Below are 14394 nucleotides of genomic sequence, written 5' to 3' on the forward strand. Positions count from 1 at the left end.
TCGCATTGGAGGAAAAGCTTTGCTTAATAACATTTAATGGCATTGACCAACAATGCTTTGCCATTGTTTCCAATGCAATGGGCACAGGATATGAATTCGAACCACACCTCGAAAGATATTCTTTAATAGGACAAATGGGAAATTATTCTGTTGTTACAGCTATGGTTTAACAATGAATCCACATCATTATGCTGGCACTGTAAGCTCACATGGCAACAGGAAACCACAGGCCAGAAAAAGCCAAGAACTTTTATTGAGTTGGTATTAATCTATTTATTCTGACTTACCTGGATCTGACTTCCCCAGTGGAGCAGAACCAGGGTTCTGTTGTAACTCTGCATAACAATAAATGAGGATCTGTATAGGGCTTGTCTCTAAAGCCAGAGGATATTGTTCGATTTCACATCATCCCTCCAGGAGGCAATTTAAACAACCCAGCATGCTAATCAACCTTGTGTAAAAGACAGATCTGGAGGGCGGCCCATTTCTCTATGAGAGCCAAAAGGAAAGGATGTAAACAATCTTCAGGGGGAAAAAAAGCAAATGGGTTTAGATCAGAGGGAATATTGGACTCCAGGGTAATGTAACTTCAAGATGTGGCAAAGAAAACAACCGATGCTTACATTATGAGGAGTGATTGGGCCATCTGAACAACAGTTGGCATTTCAACTCTGGAAAATACTCCTCTGCTTTTACATTTATATTGAAACAATCAACAGATTTGCTTGTGTAATTATATTGCTGGTATTAGAGCTCCATTGAAAGAGCCTGGACAGTTCTTTTTTTTTCTGCTGCACGTTTACTTTAACGTCTGGAGATGCTGTGACCCACTCACTAGACAAATAATTCAATGTTGCAAAACAGAGTGTTTTATCTGCTCATGACCTGAATGTGCAGGTCAGCTGATAGCAGATCACAGACATGGCTGTGACTCAGAGGTTAAACTACTCAACAGCAAATCTCCCACAGAACCAAGCATGCATTCAGACGCTTCTCTGTAGTGTGGGAACTTCAGCTTATTTGTGTACAAGATAAGGAGTGACAAATAAATACATTTAAAAAAAAATATTTTTCTTGTCTTTTGGTAACTTGTCTTTATCGTCATACAAAATAACAAAACTCTTATGATGTAAAATACATTTCTGCATGAATACACACAATTTCTCACATTTAACTGATGTTTATTTTGATTTGTAAAATTAAAAATCCTTTAAAATCAAATAATAATAAAACAAAAATCCATTGTAAAACAGTTATTTCAAATCACTGCCAGTATATCTTCAAATGGCTATAGCTGTAAAGGCTGATAAACACTGCCCCCTATTGAAATTGACATGTCATTACAGCTTCTAGTTTAAATGTAGTGGTTTTACAATCTACACCAGCCTAATAAGTTTTCTTATCCGCAAACTTACCTTTTATTATTTAATCAAAGTATTAATCTTCTATCATTCCAAATAAACAGTCACACTGATGTGAAAACTAATTTAATTTTCCATTGCGAATGGACTACATTACTAATGTTTTTGTTTTCTAAATAATACCACACAAAGATTAGAAACTGGCAATGAACTCATCAGTGCCAGTAGATTTACTATAAAAGTGTAATATGAAAAAATATCAGAAAAGCAAAAATCAACTTGTAATTTGTGCAAAAATGTTAGAAGAATTAAACTAAAAATCTGACAACATACAAACCATTAAGCTCAATCAAATAACATTTTGAACAAAATAAGGACACACTGTTATTGTTGTTGCCTAATAATAACAGGATTAGTGTAAGAACCTCATATGCTGGTGTAGATTTCTATCATCTTGTGTAGTGAAGTTAAATATTTCTTTGACATTATGTGAACCTTTTTTTTCACTCTCCACTGAAGCTCCTTGTGTCATTCAGTTTTTGTGTTTTTCTAATTCCAGAGTAAACATTTGTCTTCCGAGTGACATCAATTCACAGTTTTTCCCTCTGACTTTACATTGATCTGCCCCTGGCGCCTTGTTTAAAACATCCTATGTTTCTTATCTTTCTTTCTTTTTTCCTCTTTTCAAAGGTTCAGGTGTTACAGGGGCCTATTCAACCTCTTCATTTTGCTTTTCTCCTTCTTTATTTTCACATAAGCCCTCTTTAGGCAGCCTTTGTTCTTCTGGGCCACACTGCAGTTCCTCGTCATCTATAAAAGCTTCCTCTTTGTTTGGCCCTTGGTCTGACACACTGTTATGTCTGCTCTCCTGATCCGCCTGCACATCAAAGCACTCTGAGCACGAGTTAATATCCTCTTGTTTTGATAGCGTGGGACTCCTGGGTTGCTGGGATGTGTCTGAAAGTGAGCTTTTTCTTGTAGATTCCAGCTCCAGGTGGTTATCTGCACCGTTTGCAGCATCATGACCGAGGTTTTCCACTCTTTGCTGGGGAGTATCTTCATCTGTCAGTGTTGCAGATTCCTCTTCTGCAGGAGTTGAGTCACATTCATGTTCAGGATTAGTTGGCTCTTCCTTCAACTTTTCTGCTTTTATTTCCTCTTCTTCTTCTTCTTCAGAGTGGGATTCTCCACCTGTCTCGTCAGGAGGTTTTGGTATGACATCATCCTCTTCTTTACAGTTGCTTTCTTTAGGGCCTTCATTTCCTTCTTCAGTAGCTTCTACCTCTGGAATGCTGCTCTTTGAGTCTAAAATATCTACTTTTTCATTATCTGACGCTGTATGTGCAGCATTAAGAGGCTCTGTTGGGATATTATAGTTGGTATTTAGGGTTTGATTTATTCCTGTATCATCTCGGTCAGCCGTGCTGAGCGATTTATTGTACGATTCGTCTTCAGAAAGCTCGTCATCACTTTTTTGCTGGTCGTCATCGTTTGGCCCCTCTACTGTTATTTCTTCTTTATCGATCACTAAAAGACTGGGTAAAATAACCGACTCTCTCTCTTCATCCAAGCCAGAGTCAGATTCTCCACTTTTTCTATCTATAATGTCAACATAATCTTTTTCTGAAAGGGCAAATTCCTCTTGTTTGAATTCCTCCTCGATGGGAGTCGCGTTGGCAGAGTTTTGCGTCGATTGCGCATCAGGAGAGACGTTGTTTTCAGTATAAGACTTCACATCATTATCTTCCTCTTTCCCTGAAACAGAGAACAGGAAACAGAACAAACTTTCAATAATGCATGTAAAAAAACACATGTATATGATGAGCGAAAGAGCTTAAAGAGAATCTTGGCTTAAGTAATGCTGCGTAAAAATTTTTTTTTTTTTTACGAGAGCGCTGTTAACCTTTTCTCATTTCCTTTTCATCATCGTTGCTCACAAAGTTGTGTTCTTCATTCAGATGAGCCAAATGTCCAAGTCGCTGAGAGAAGGGAAGTGTTGACCTATTGTGAAGTAAACGTTCACGCTCTCCAAGATCACCTTTAGAATTGCTTGTCCCTGGAAAACAAAATACGCTTATTTAAATGATTAGATGCATCTTTGACCGTGAAACAGACAGTTAGCCATGTATTAATCGGTATAAATATAATGGTTAAACTACCACTGACACCACCTTTGACTACCCTGCAATTCTGGATTACACAACTAAATACACATCAAAACTCTCTTAATTTTCTTACTTTTTTGCTTAATAATCATGCTTTGTAATATTTTTTGTAACCAACAATATTTCACCAATTTAAAAATATTGGCTATTGTCAGAGTTCAAATTAACACAATTAATTGTGTTACTTTAAATAAACTGTACAGGCACTCACTTCTGATAATGTTTGGCAGCAATAAACAAACCATATAGATAAGGTTAAACTTTGAATTCATATTCACACACATTCAGTGCAGGTGTAGAACTTCATCTAAAATCAAGGAAGAGCCTACCAATCAAAAAGACAATATGTGAAGAAGTACGTATACTGTATGACCTCTTCTGTTTAGCCTTTATATACTTCCTTTAGGACAAATTTTACAGAACTGTAAGGTTGATTATCAGAGCTACGCAGATGACACACAACTATATCTATCACTCAACCCAGATGACTATGGTCCCATTGAGGTATTGTGTGACTGCTTAGAAAAAGTAAATTGCTGGATGAGTGAAAACTTCCTTCAACTAAACCATGACAAGATGGAGGCGATTGTCTTTGGTAACAAGGAAAAGAGGACTACTATCAGCAAGTATCTTGAGTCTCGATCTTTAAAAGCTAAAGACCAAGTCAAAAACCTTGGTGTTCTGATTGACTCAGATCTTACATTCAGCAGTCAGATCAAATCTATCACAAAAACAGCCTGCTACCACTTAAAGAACATCTCCAGAGTGAAAGGTTTAATGACTCAGAAAGATCAGGAGAAACTGGTTCATGCTTTTATCTCCAGCAGACTGGACTATTGTAATGGTCTTCTGACAGGAATCCCCCAAAAGATCATCAAACAGCTACAGCTGGTTCAGAATGCCGCAGCTCGGGTCTTAACCAGAACAAAGAGGTCAGAGCACATTACTCCAGTTTTAAAGTCTTTACACTGGCTCCCAGTCAGCCTCAGAATAGACTTTAAAGTTCTGCTGCTGGTGTATAAATGTGTGAATGGGTTTGGTCCAGAATACATCAGTGACATGTTAGTCAGGTATGAACCCAGCAGATCTCTCAGATCTATGGACACAGATAGTGGAGCCCAGAGCTCACAGTAAACATGGTGATGCTGCTTTTAGTTGTTATGCTGTAAAGAAGTGGAACAAATTGCCAGCAGAGCTGAAGTCAGCTTCACTGTGAACATTTTTAAATCAAAGTTAAAGGCACTTTTTTTTCTCTACTGCATATGATTGAGGGAGATTTTTGGTCATGTTGTTGATGTAATGTTTGTTGATGATTTGGATTGATTTTACTGATGATTTTAAATGTTCTTATTGATTTTAAACAGTTGAATGTTTTATCATGTAAAGCACATTGAGTTGTCTTGTGTATGAAATGCGCTATACAAATAAATTTGCCTTGCCTTGCCTAAAAGTACACTAACTATTGCATTTTAAAATAGTATGATCATGTAGTATAAAGTTACATTGTATCAGGATGAAAAAGCTGTTGTTTAATACTAATCGAACAAATAAACATCTAACACTAAGTAAAAACTGGCATTATTGTAAAAATAAAAACCATAAAAGAGCGTTCTGCACTGATAAAAAGTCAGAAACAGTGAGACACTTTTCACCCAAATATGGGGCACTGCCCACAGTTCTTTTCCCCTTGTTGTATGTGTCTTTTCATGTTTTCTTGTACAGGATGTAACTGAAACTAAATTGCCCCTCAGGGATAAATAAAGTTTTCTGAATCTGAATACTGGTTGGTAACAGGTAAATGTACAAAGAGCAGCCGGTGATAGACAAACCCTGACTCATCTGTCCTGTCATGTTCAGGGACTGGATTGTCCTGTTCAGGCTCACATATTTCGTTTTATGCTCGGATTAAAATAACTTTCACATTTTCGTGTGATCTCTAATCTGGCTACAACTCTGCATGACAATGTGTGCACTGTGCACTCACTCTAGATTTAAGTCAAAGACCTGTGGACCATTACTGTTTCGATGTTTTTAATCACTTCAGAGAAAAAAAGGCGTTTTGTGGTGTTGGTTAACATGTCACACTTTCTATATGAGCAATATTGATAAACTTTGATACTATTTCTTCTATTGTTAATAAACAGGAAAAAAAATCCTGATATCTTACACATAAACATTTAAAAATAGACATTTTGTAATAGACACGTAAAAAACATCTTCAAATTTGTTTCAATTGCATGTTTTGCTTTGAACCGTGGTTCTATTTCATCCTTAATGACCGCCAGAGGCGGTGCTTAAGCACTGGATGTTCCATCTCGCGCATGCGCAGATCGAGTAATTATATCAACAAAGTCACCTGTGACCCCTGGTTGACCCGGAGAGTCTATATCTACTGGTGTCATCAGGTGATCTGTTCCTTCTATCTTCTCACAATTGCAGATAACGATAGCAGGTAGGTTGTTTGCTATTCACAGCTAGTCGCCTGCGGCTCAGTCCCTAAGCGATGCCTCATTGCAGACATTCACATTTATGACCAGGAAGCTAGGCAGGCTAATGTCGACGACAAAACATTGACTCTTCGCCAGGTCTGGCTGGCACAATCTCCTCTATCCGAGCCATGTCACAGAACACTGCGTTCTCTTACGGTCGGCATTGCGGGCCTTGGAGCGTAGCGTGCAGGTTGGCCAAGCGAGGCAGCAGTTTGCCAGTTTACGCCAGGCTCCCCATGCCCCTCCTAGGCAGGGACATTTGGCAGGAATAGGTGCTTATCACCCATACCCACGGCCGACTGCTCGTCTGTCTGGGCAGCCCAGGGGCCTGCAGGTCACAGTGCCAGGAAATTGGCAACGCCTTGCAGTCACAAGTCCATCTGCTCAGATGTCAAGGGGTTCTGCACTAAGTCGCCGCCCCCCCAGAGCCCAAAGGGGCAAGGGGGGCGAAACCAGAACCCCAGGGGCCAGTCGTCGGACTCTTTTCCCAGGAGCAGCTCCTCTTCTGGGAAGAGCAGACCACAGACCCTTGGTTATTGTCCATGCTATCCAGAGGTTACACATTACAGTTCAGTTGTCCTTCAGACTGTCTCAGCAAGAGACTGGTTGGTGACGTTGGATCTGAAAGATGCTTACTTTCATGTTCCCATTGCCCCCATCACATACTGTTCCTTTGTTTCATGTTCATGGACAAGGTTTATCAGTTCAGGGTTCTGCCGTTTGGGCTATCCCTGGCCCCTCGAATATTTACCCGGTGTGTGGCAGCTGCTCTGTCACCATTACAGGCCAGCGGAGTTTCAATACTCCCCTATCTCGGCGACTGGCTAGTCATTACCCCGACTCGGGAGCAGGTGTTGAGGGACACCGCTGCTCTTCTCAGTCACGTGGGCAATCTAAGCCTCAAGGTAAATTATGCCAAGAGCAACCTTGTACCCAGCCAGGTTGTGAGATACTTGGGGCTTGTGCTGGATTCCTCAGTAATGCGGGCCTCCCTCTCTCCAGAGCGAGTCTCCGCCATCCTAAGCCAAACTGTTGGCCTCGGCATCCATGGTCATACCACTGGGGCTTCAAATACTGCGCCCATTTCAGGTATGGATGAACAGCCTGCATTTAGACCCCAGCCGCCACCGACACAAGGTGGTCAGGATGTCTGCCCAGTGTCTCCTTACCCTCTGACCCTGGAGGAGGGAATACTTAATGTCAGGTGTACCCATAGGGAGGGTAGCCTCCCGCCGAGAGGTTGTCGAGACGGACGTCTCTCTTATGGGTGCTGTGTGGCAGTCCACAGTCTGAAGCTGTTCTTGTGGCTCCTTTAATTGTGGACCCACTTTTGGCGTCCTGCGATGGGGCAGTTGCCAACATGATTTTAAAATGTCGAGCACCATCCATCAGGGCGCTTTACACTAACAGGTGGAGGCTATTTGTGAAGTGGTGTGACTCTCACAAAGAGGTGCTGGGGATATGTTCAGTGGTGGCAATACTGCGTTTCCTGCAGTCAATTTTTGACAAAAACAGGACTACTTCCACCCTCAGAGTGTATTTGGCTGCTATCTCGGCCAGTCATGCAAAGGTGGATGGCCAGACAGTGGGATCACACTATCTGGTCAAGCAGTTTCTGAAAGGGACTCAGAGACTCAGACCGCGTTGGGTCTATGGGTCGCCATGATGGGACAAGTTGTCCTTCAGTCCATTTCCCAGCCGCCCTTTGAGCTGCTGGGACACACTGATTTGAAGTGGCTGTCTCTCAAGGCGGCCTTTCTTCAGGCTGTGGCAACGACAAAACGTGTGGGGGAGCTGCATGCTCTGTCAGTGAGCCAGGCATGTCTACGCTGGAAGGCTGATGGCTCTGGGGTGAGTCTCAGGCCAAATCCTTCATTTTTGCCCAAGCGGTTGCCCCCTCATCATGTGAACCAGCCTATCGAGTTGGCTGCCTTCAGTCCTCCGGGCTCCTCTGGGGGGAAGGGCGAGCCCTCAACACTGTTGTGCCCCGTGCGGGCATTTTAGGCCTACATGGAGGCGACAGCTAGCCTACGAACGACAGAAAGCCTTTTCGTCTGCCGCGAGAAGATTTTGACAGGAACAGATCACACAATGACACCGGTAGATATAGACTCTCCGGGTCATCCAGGGGTCACAGGTGACTTTGTTGATATAATTACTCGACCTGCGCATGCGCGAGATGGAACATCCAGTGCTTAAGCACCGCCTCTCGCGGTCATCCAGGATTCATAGAACCGTAGTGACATACGTAACTCTCAATCTAACCCTTAGCAAAAAGTAGTTTATTCAAGTGTACTACAAGTATACTTGTATTTTATACTAAAATTGAGGCAGTATACTTAAAGTTTACTTTTTATATATTATATTTTATATACTTGACCAAAAAAGTATAGTGAAGTATACTTAGATTACACTGAAAAGTATAAAGAATAGTCTAAGACTAAGTACATTAATACTTAGACTTACACTTTTAAATACTAAACCTTACACTTATTCTTAGTTCATAAAAGTACACTCTACGTATACTTTAATAAACTAAAATGTGGACTAGAAGTATATATATAATTGAAGGGTCACCGGTTCGAATCTCACCTGGGCCATCACTGTAGGATGCTGAGCAAGTCCCCCAACCGTTCCCCGGCGCCATGGGTTAAATGCAGAGAACAAATTTCAAATATGTGTGAAAACCTATATGACAATAAATAAAAGTGAAAGTCCTGATTCTTCTTCTTGTTATATACTTGAAAGTGTACTTTTGTAAACTTAAATTTACCTTATAAAGTATACTTTAATAACCTAAAATGTTCCAATTCAGTCTGAAGAAGTATTAAATAAGTATACTTTCTAGTACGCTACAAATACATGGTCCATAGTATACTTGCTAGACTATACTCAAGCATACTTAATAAAATGAACTTCAAGTATACTACCTTTTGCTAAGGGAACATACTTCACAAAAGCGGCACACGTGCCTTATCAGGTCTATAAAACCCTCCTAACCAACAGGTTTATAATTTACAGAATTTACCTTTTATCGTGTCTCGGTCTAACTTGATTTCCTCTTCCTTGTCACTCACACAATCGTCACTTTGTTCATCCAGCTGGGACAAATGTCTCAGTCGCTGATTAGAAGGAAGTGTTGCCCTATTATGAAGTGAATTTCTCCATTCCTCATGGTCAGCTTTCTCGTTTTCAAAGCCTTGAAATATAAATGAGTTTTAAAAATTTTTTTTTAAAAAGAAGTAGAGATTAAATCGATTAAATAAATAGATTTGTCTTGTTTTATCTTGCTAATTCTTCAAGATGGTAAATAAAAATACAAAAACAACCAACATTATTCACTATTATACATTGAGTCATGTTAACTTATTCACGTTATTTATATTTTCTTCCCTCAAACATATAATGTGGTAAACTTGAATTCATTCTTTACTATGTCATTGCACATTAATTCTATTTTAAAACAAAACGAACATACAATACAATCTGACTATAGAAGACCCTATAATGTCGTACCATTTGGATTCAGAAGGGGGGGCTGTTTTTCCACATCCTCATTGTCGTATGTTGCAAAGCACGCTGGAAATGAAGTTACAAAAAAATCACTTAAAATAACATGGTGATACAGACATCTAATTAAAAATACTGTACACAAATAGTGTTGTTCGCATACACTACATTGTTGTTGATGCACACACTGATGCATATGAGAATATTATAAATATATCACTTTGGAAATTAATTATTTTGGAATGCATTGGACTAAAAATAATAATCCGTACCTTTCTGTTTGAGTTTGCAGAACACCACGGCCAACGCCGCAGCAATGGCTGCGATAACAGCAGCACAAATTACAGCAATCGTACACACAACTTGACTTGTATCTGCACAAAAAAACACACAAATTCAATATTAGCATTTGTTGAAACTAATTTGTAATATTTATACCAGTGGTTCTCAAACCTTTTTTGTGGCTCAAGTACCCCCTTTCTCTTTTTTTTGCTTAGAAAACTATTTAAAAACAACTATAGAGAATAATGATGGAATGAACAAGTGATAACACACATTTTAAATAACATCATTTTGTAAATGAGTGAGTAGAAACAGTATTTTGTGTGTATATACATATATACACACACACATATATATATATACAGTTGTTGAAGTTTGTGTGTTGTTTAAATTATTTAGGAAAAATAAAAAATAAAGAAATAAATCTACATCTTTCCGAAATTTCAGGCGACCCCATTTAAAATCCAACGACCCCAGATGGGGTCCCAACCCCACGGTTGAAAAATACTGATTTAGTGGCTCCTGAATATATATAGTTTTTATCATTTCCGGTCGTCTCACACCTGGTGTGGGACCAAGACTGACTCTTTATTTGTTAATTTTCCACTTTCTCTCTATCAAGTACCCCCTGTAGGGGGGTACACGTACCCCCATTTGAGAAACACTGACTTATACCACATCTCAAACATACAATATCAATTAATAAAATAACAATGGAGAACATTAAAGGAATGTACCTGCCTGGATGATATGAATATAAGGTTTCACACATTTAGCACACAACTAAAAAAAACAAACAAACAAAACCACAATGTAATCTCACCGTCGTAGCATTCCTTTGCAGTGAATGTAGCTGTTTGATTAGTAAGAGGGTTTTTCACAGTGCAACTGTAAACTTCCTCATTGTGTTGAAGCCCTAGAGATATTGTTAGGTTGGGACCAGGCTCTGGGATTCCGTGTGAGTTCCACTCCACGTGCGTTACAGGATGAGACTTTGTGGTCTTTGCTGAACATGTGAGTGTGGCCTGCTGTTCAGATGTATCAGAGCGACTGTCGTCATTTATCTCACAGGATATAGTGGGCATGGACACCTGTTCTGTTAATAAAACATAAAGAAAAGCAAGCAAATACATATCATTTAATCTGATGCATTCAAGTATATTTAAAAAAACATGCTATAAATAGTGGCACTGGTATGAGTTGAACTAGTCAACAGCAGTGTTTCTTCATGAAAAGACATGTACAGAGGATGATTTCATCCTGTTTGTGCTATAGTTGAAGTTACAACTCATTTTATTTACCCATTGCTACCATGTTTACGTGACCAAGCTATTCTGGGGGTGAATTGGAAGTTGAACGTCTGATCGTGTCAACAGTTACAACCACCATTAGTTGCAATTATTACGTTACACTGCTAGTTAGGACCTGCATCGCCCAAGGAAGTTAGTGTCATTAGCATCTTGGCTGGATTTCTTTCTTTTTTTTTTTTTTAAATAATAAATTAATCAGAGGTGGATTTTTTTTTTTTTTTTTGGTGTATTACAGGTTGTACTGCAGATTTAATCAGACCCATCTGGGATTTCATGAACGGACAAGATGAGGTGTTTTGTAATGGGAAAAACGTCACCTGTTCCCAGCGATAGGCACCAACTGGGAAGTTTCCTCACCTTATAAATAGCTTTACCTTTCATTTTATTTACACCTTTCTTTTACACTGAGACCAATTCATGATCATTGATGGACATTGAAAACAAAGCTCCCTTGATATTTTAAACAAAATAAACTTAAAAATAAAAATAATATATATATATATATATATATATATATATATATATATGCGATATTGTAATTTTCTATATCATCAAAATAGAAAACTTGATATATCTTCAATCTGGATAAATTGCCCAGCTCTAGTGTGCACACACAGCTGCTAACCTGTGAGCTGAGAATAAACAAAAACTTTGACCTTAGACTGTGTTTTTGTATTTTTTGCTTTCAAAAGGCTCTTTTTTTTTACTATTTATTTAGTTTTTTGATATTATTAGATTGTTGCAAGGCAATATCATATTTTAAGAAAAAGAACATCTTCAGTGTTGTATGATAATAACCTAAACATTAGCACAATGTTTTTATCTGGAAATTCTCTCATGGCTTTTATCGAGAAGAGCAGTGGCCTCTTGACTCTATGGATCAATGTCCAACAATGAACACATACTGTGAGTCACAGCTGTAAAGTAATAAACCATACAAATATCTAGTAGAATTAAGTAGAATTCAAAATGATCGAAATATAGTTTTCTCTTCATTTTATTGTAGCCCCTAACTTTATTTCTTCATCATTTCTGTCATGGTACTGATTCTTTCTTCTTTTTTTGTGCACTTTTAAACCTACCTATAACTTCTAACTTGTGTTTTGAGCGATGGAGGATTTTGCTGCGGTGTATCTCCAGTTCGTATTCTCCAGTGTCTTCATATCTCAGGTCGCCGATGCCCAGGTCAGCTGAATGCCAATCGAGAGTGACCCTGTTTTCATACGAGCCGTACACCCGCTCCTCGTGCCCATTGAACTCCACCACTTTGTCCCCATTATGTTTCCACAGAACGTGTATTCCTTCCGGTGAAACATCGATTTTGGGGTTTAAGCTGACTTTGTCCCCCAGGAGTGCATATTTTGGAGACTGTCCGGCAACTAAAACAAAAAATTAGATGAATGAATACACATGGCCCTACTGTTAAGTACTACTACTATTGAAAAGAAAGCCTAAAATCATAGTAAAGGGAAGTAAAACTTTAAGACTTAAAACAATGACAAAACTATCAATGTACTTCTAAAGACTGCTTAAGATACAATAGAAAAGAATTAAAAATAAATAAGGAATTAAAATGAACTCCACTTTAGTTATTTTGACTGGATAAAACAAATATTATGATGACCCTGAAATAGAGCAAAGTGGGTCTGAAAATGAATGAATGGATGGATAAGTATGTGAGGTGATGACTTACTGCTACTGATAATTAAATAAATTAATGGAGTGAAATGGCCTCTTTAACATTTTGTTGTTTTTTTTTAAACCCCTGGTGCTATTGGTACAGTTACCGAAGTACAAGTACGTAGCGTCTTAGGGTTAGGGATAGGTTATAACCCAATATCGCAACAATTTTTAGGGTTAGGGTTAAGGTTAGGTTTAGGGTTAGGATTAGTCTTAGTCAGGTGACCTAAACTAGCCAATGACTGACCTATAACGTGATCTAAACTGGCCAAATAGATAAGATAGAATGTTGGTTTATTGATACGGCACCGGTACGGATAGACACTGCCATTACATATATACAAAAACTGTAAAAATAAATTTAAAAACATTAGCAACAAAAAAAAGAGTGCCTTTATTTTGAAGGTCCAGCACAATTTATTCCAACTAATGTTACAAAGTAAATGTCATTATGATATATTTTTTAAAAAACCTGATAAAAAAGGATTTAATGTCATGCAAATGTAAAAAAGTTCAATGCATATGTAAAATTTGCAACTTGTTAATCATATATAAAATGTATTATTGCCAATGTCACAACGTGAATTAAGGATAATTATCATTAGCAATAGTAATTGTTATTATTGTGTATTAAAAATAAGAAGGAAAAGTTATTTGAAAAGAATATGAATTATTGGAGAAAAATAGCAGTAATCTAAAGATTTTTTTTAACCTCAGTGTAAATGCTTTTGTAAATTAAATGAACGATTTATTAAGATATATAGGCCTGTATAGAAAAACAAACAAACAGTTTTGCTTTCACTTAAGTCGAGTAATTCCACCTCAGTGGTAACGTCTGAAAGCTGCTATGTATTAAGTTTTCAAACACAAATGAGTAAAATTCTGCAAACTCACCATAAGTGAAAGTAACGATGAAACTCAGGACGTGTCCAAAGTTCATCTCTGCAAACCTGGACAGCTGCAGCGTTACGGCCTGTGTTATTATTACTTCAGTAACTCTATTATTGACTCAGCTCAAACATGAATAAACACGTCGGTCTTGTCATTCCAGGTCCGATGATTATTAGAATTAAAACAAGTCGAGACTCGATGTTACACAATAGTAAGAAACTGTTTTTAAATAAATCCGGAAGTGTGAAGATTAGAGATACGCAGGTGTGAAACACCTGAGTTCCCGGTCTTGGGACTTTCAAAATAGTATAAATGCCTATTTGAAACGGCAGAGTCACCGAATACAAAATGATTTGAAATAAATAAACACAGCTACATTTGAAATTTTGAGTATTAAAATGTATTACATGTCAATATAATTTTTGTTTTACCATATTGGCTTAGTTCAAGTTCCAAGTAGTTTTATTTTGAAATTGTACATGAATGATTGCCAATATTATTCTCGTTTGGTATTTATCAAAGAAAGGTGAAAAGCAGTAGCTGATTGTAAAAAAAAAACACAATCCTTTAAACACTGTTTTTTTTTTTAAACACACTAAACCTTAACCTTTCAACAGATTTGTAAAAAAAAAAAAAAAAAAGTGATATTTTGCTGCTTTAGCCGCTTGATGGCAGTGTTCACTACTGTAAAGCCCTGTGCAAGCGT

The 14394-nt window shown here is 38.2% G+C and overlaps 1 protein-coding gene across 3 annotated transcripts; it reads right to left on the reverse strand.

Moving 5' to 3' along the window:
• Nucleotides 1-1164: 1164 nt before the first annotated feature.
• Nucleotides 1165-13957, reverse strand: LOC114455726 (uncharacterized). 3 transcript variants are annotated; one of them, XM_028437105.1, is made up of 9 exons: nucleotides 13692-13953; nucleotides 12200-12496; nucleotides 10631-10903; nucleotides 9798-9899; nucleotides 9532-9594; nucleotides 9044-9214; nucleotides 8608-8628; nucleotides 3265-3417; nucleotides 1165-3116 (listed from the first exon to the last, which is right to left on the reverse strand). In XM_028437105.1, exons 1-9 carry the CDS (start codon nucleotides 13735-13737, stop codon nucleotides 2071-2073), a joined length of 2172 nt encoding a protein of 723 aa, XP_028292906.1. In that variant the 5' UTR covers nucleotides 13738-13953; the 3' UTR covers nucleotides 1165-2070. The 3 variants fall into 3 exon arrangements, with proteins under 3 accessions (XP_028292906.1, XP_028292907.1, XP_028292908.1); XM_028437107.1 differs by having other exon boundaries at nucleotides 2946-3116; nucleotides 3299-3417; nucleotides 13692-13957; XM_028437106.1 differs by lacking the exon at nucleotides 8608-8628 and having other exon boundaries at nucleotides 13692-13952.
• Between the last annotated feature and the right edge of the window lie 437 nt (nucleotides 13958-14394).

The sequence above is a fragment of the Gouania willdenowi genome, chromosome 21, assembly GCF_900634775.1.
Source record: "Gouania willdenowi chromosome 21, fGouWil2.1, whole genome shotgun sequence".
Classification (NCBI taxonomy): Eukaryota; Metazoa; Chordata; class Actinopteri; order Blenniiformes; family Gobiesocidae; genus Gouania; species Gouania willdenowi.

What these genes read in the sequence shown, in the direction of transcription:
- LOC114455726 (XM_028437105.1), bottom strand. Translation starts at nt 13,737, where the DNA reads ATGAACTTTGGACACGTCCTGAGTTTCATCGTTACTTTCACTTATG. An exon ending in CATCGTTACTTTCACTTATG is followed by an intron (nt 12,497 to 13,691) that starts GTGAGTTTGCAG and finishes TTTTTGTTTTAG; the next exon opens with TTGCCGGACAGTCTCCAAAA. An exon ending in ATCCTACAGTGATGGCCCAG is followed by an intron (nt 3,418 to 8,607) that starts GTGAGATTCGAA and finishes TTTGTTTTCCAG; the next exon opens with GGACAAGCAATTCTAAAGGT.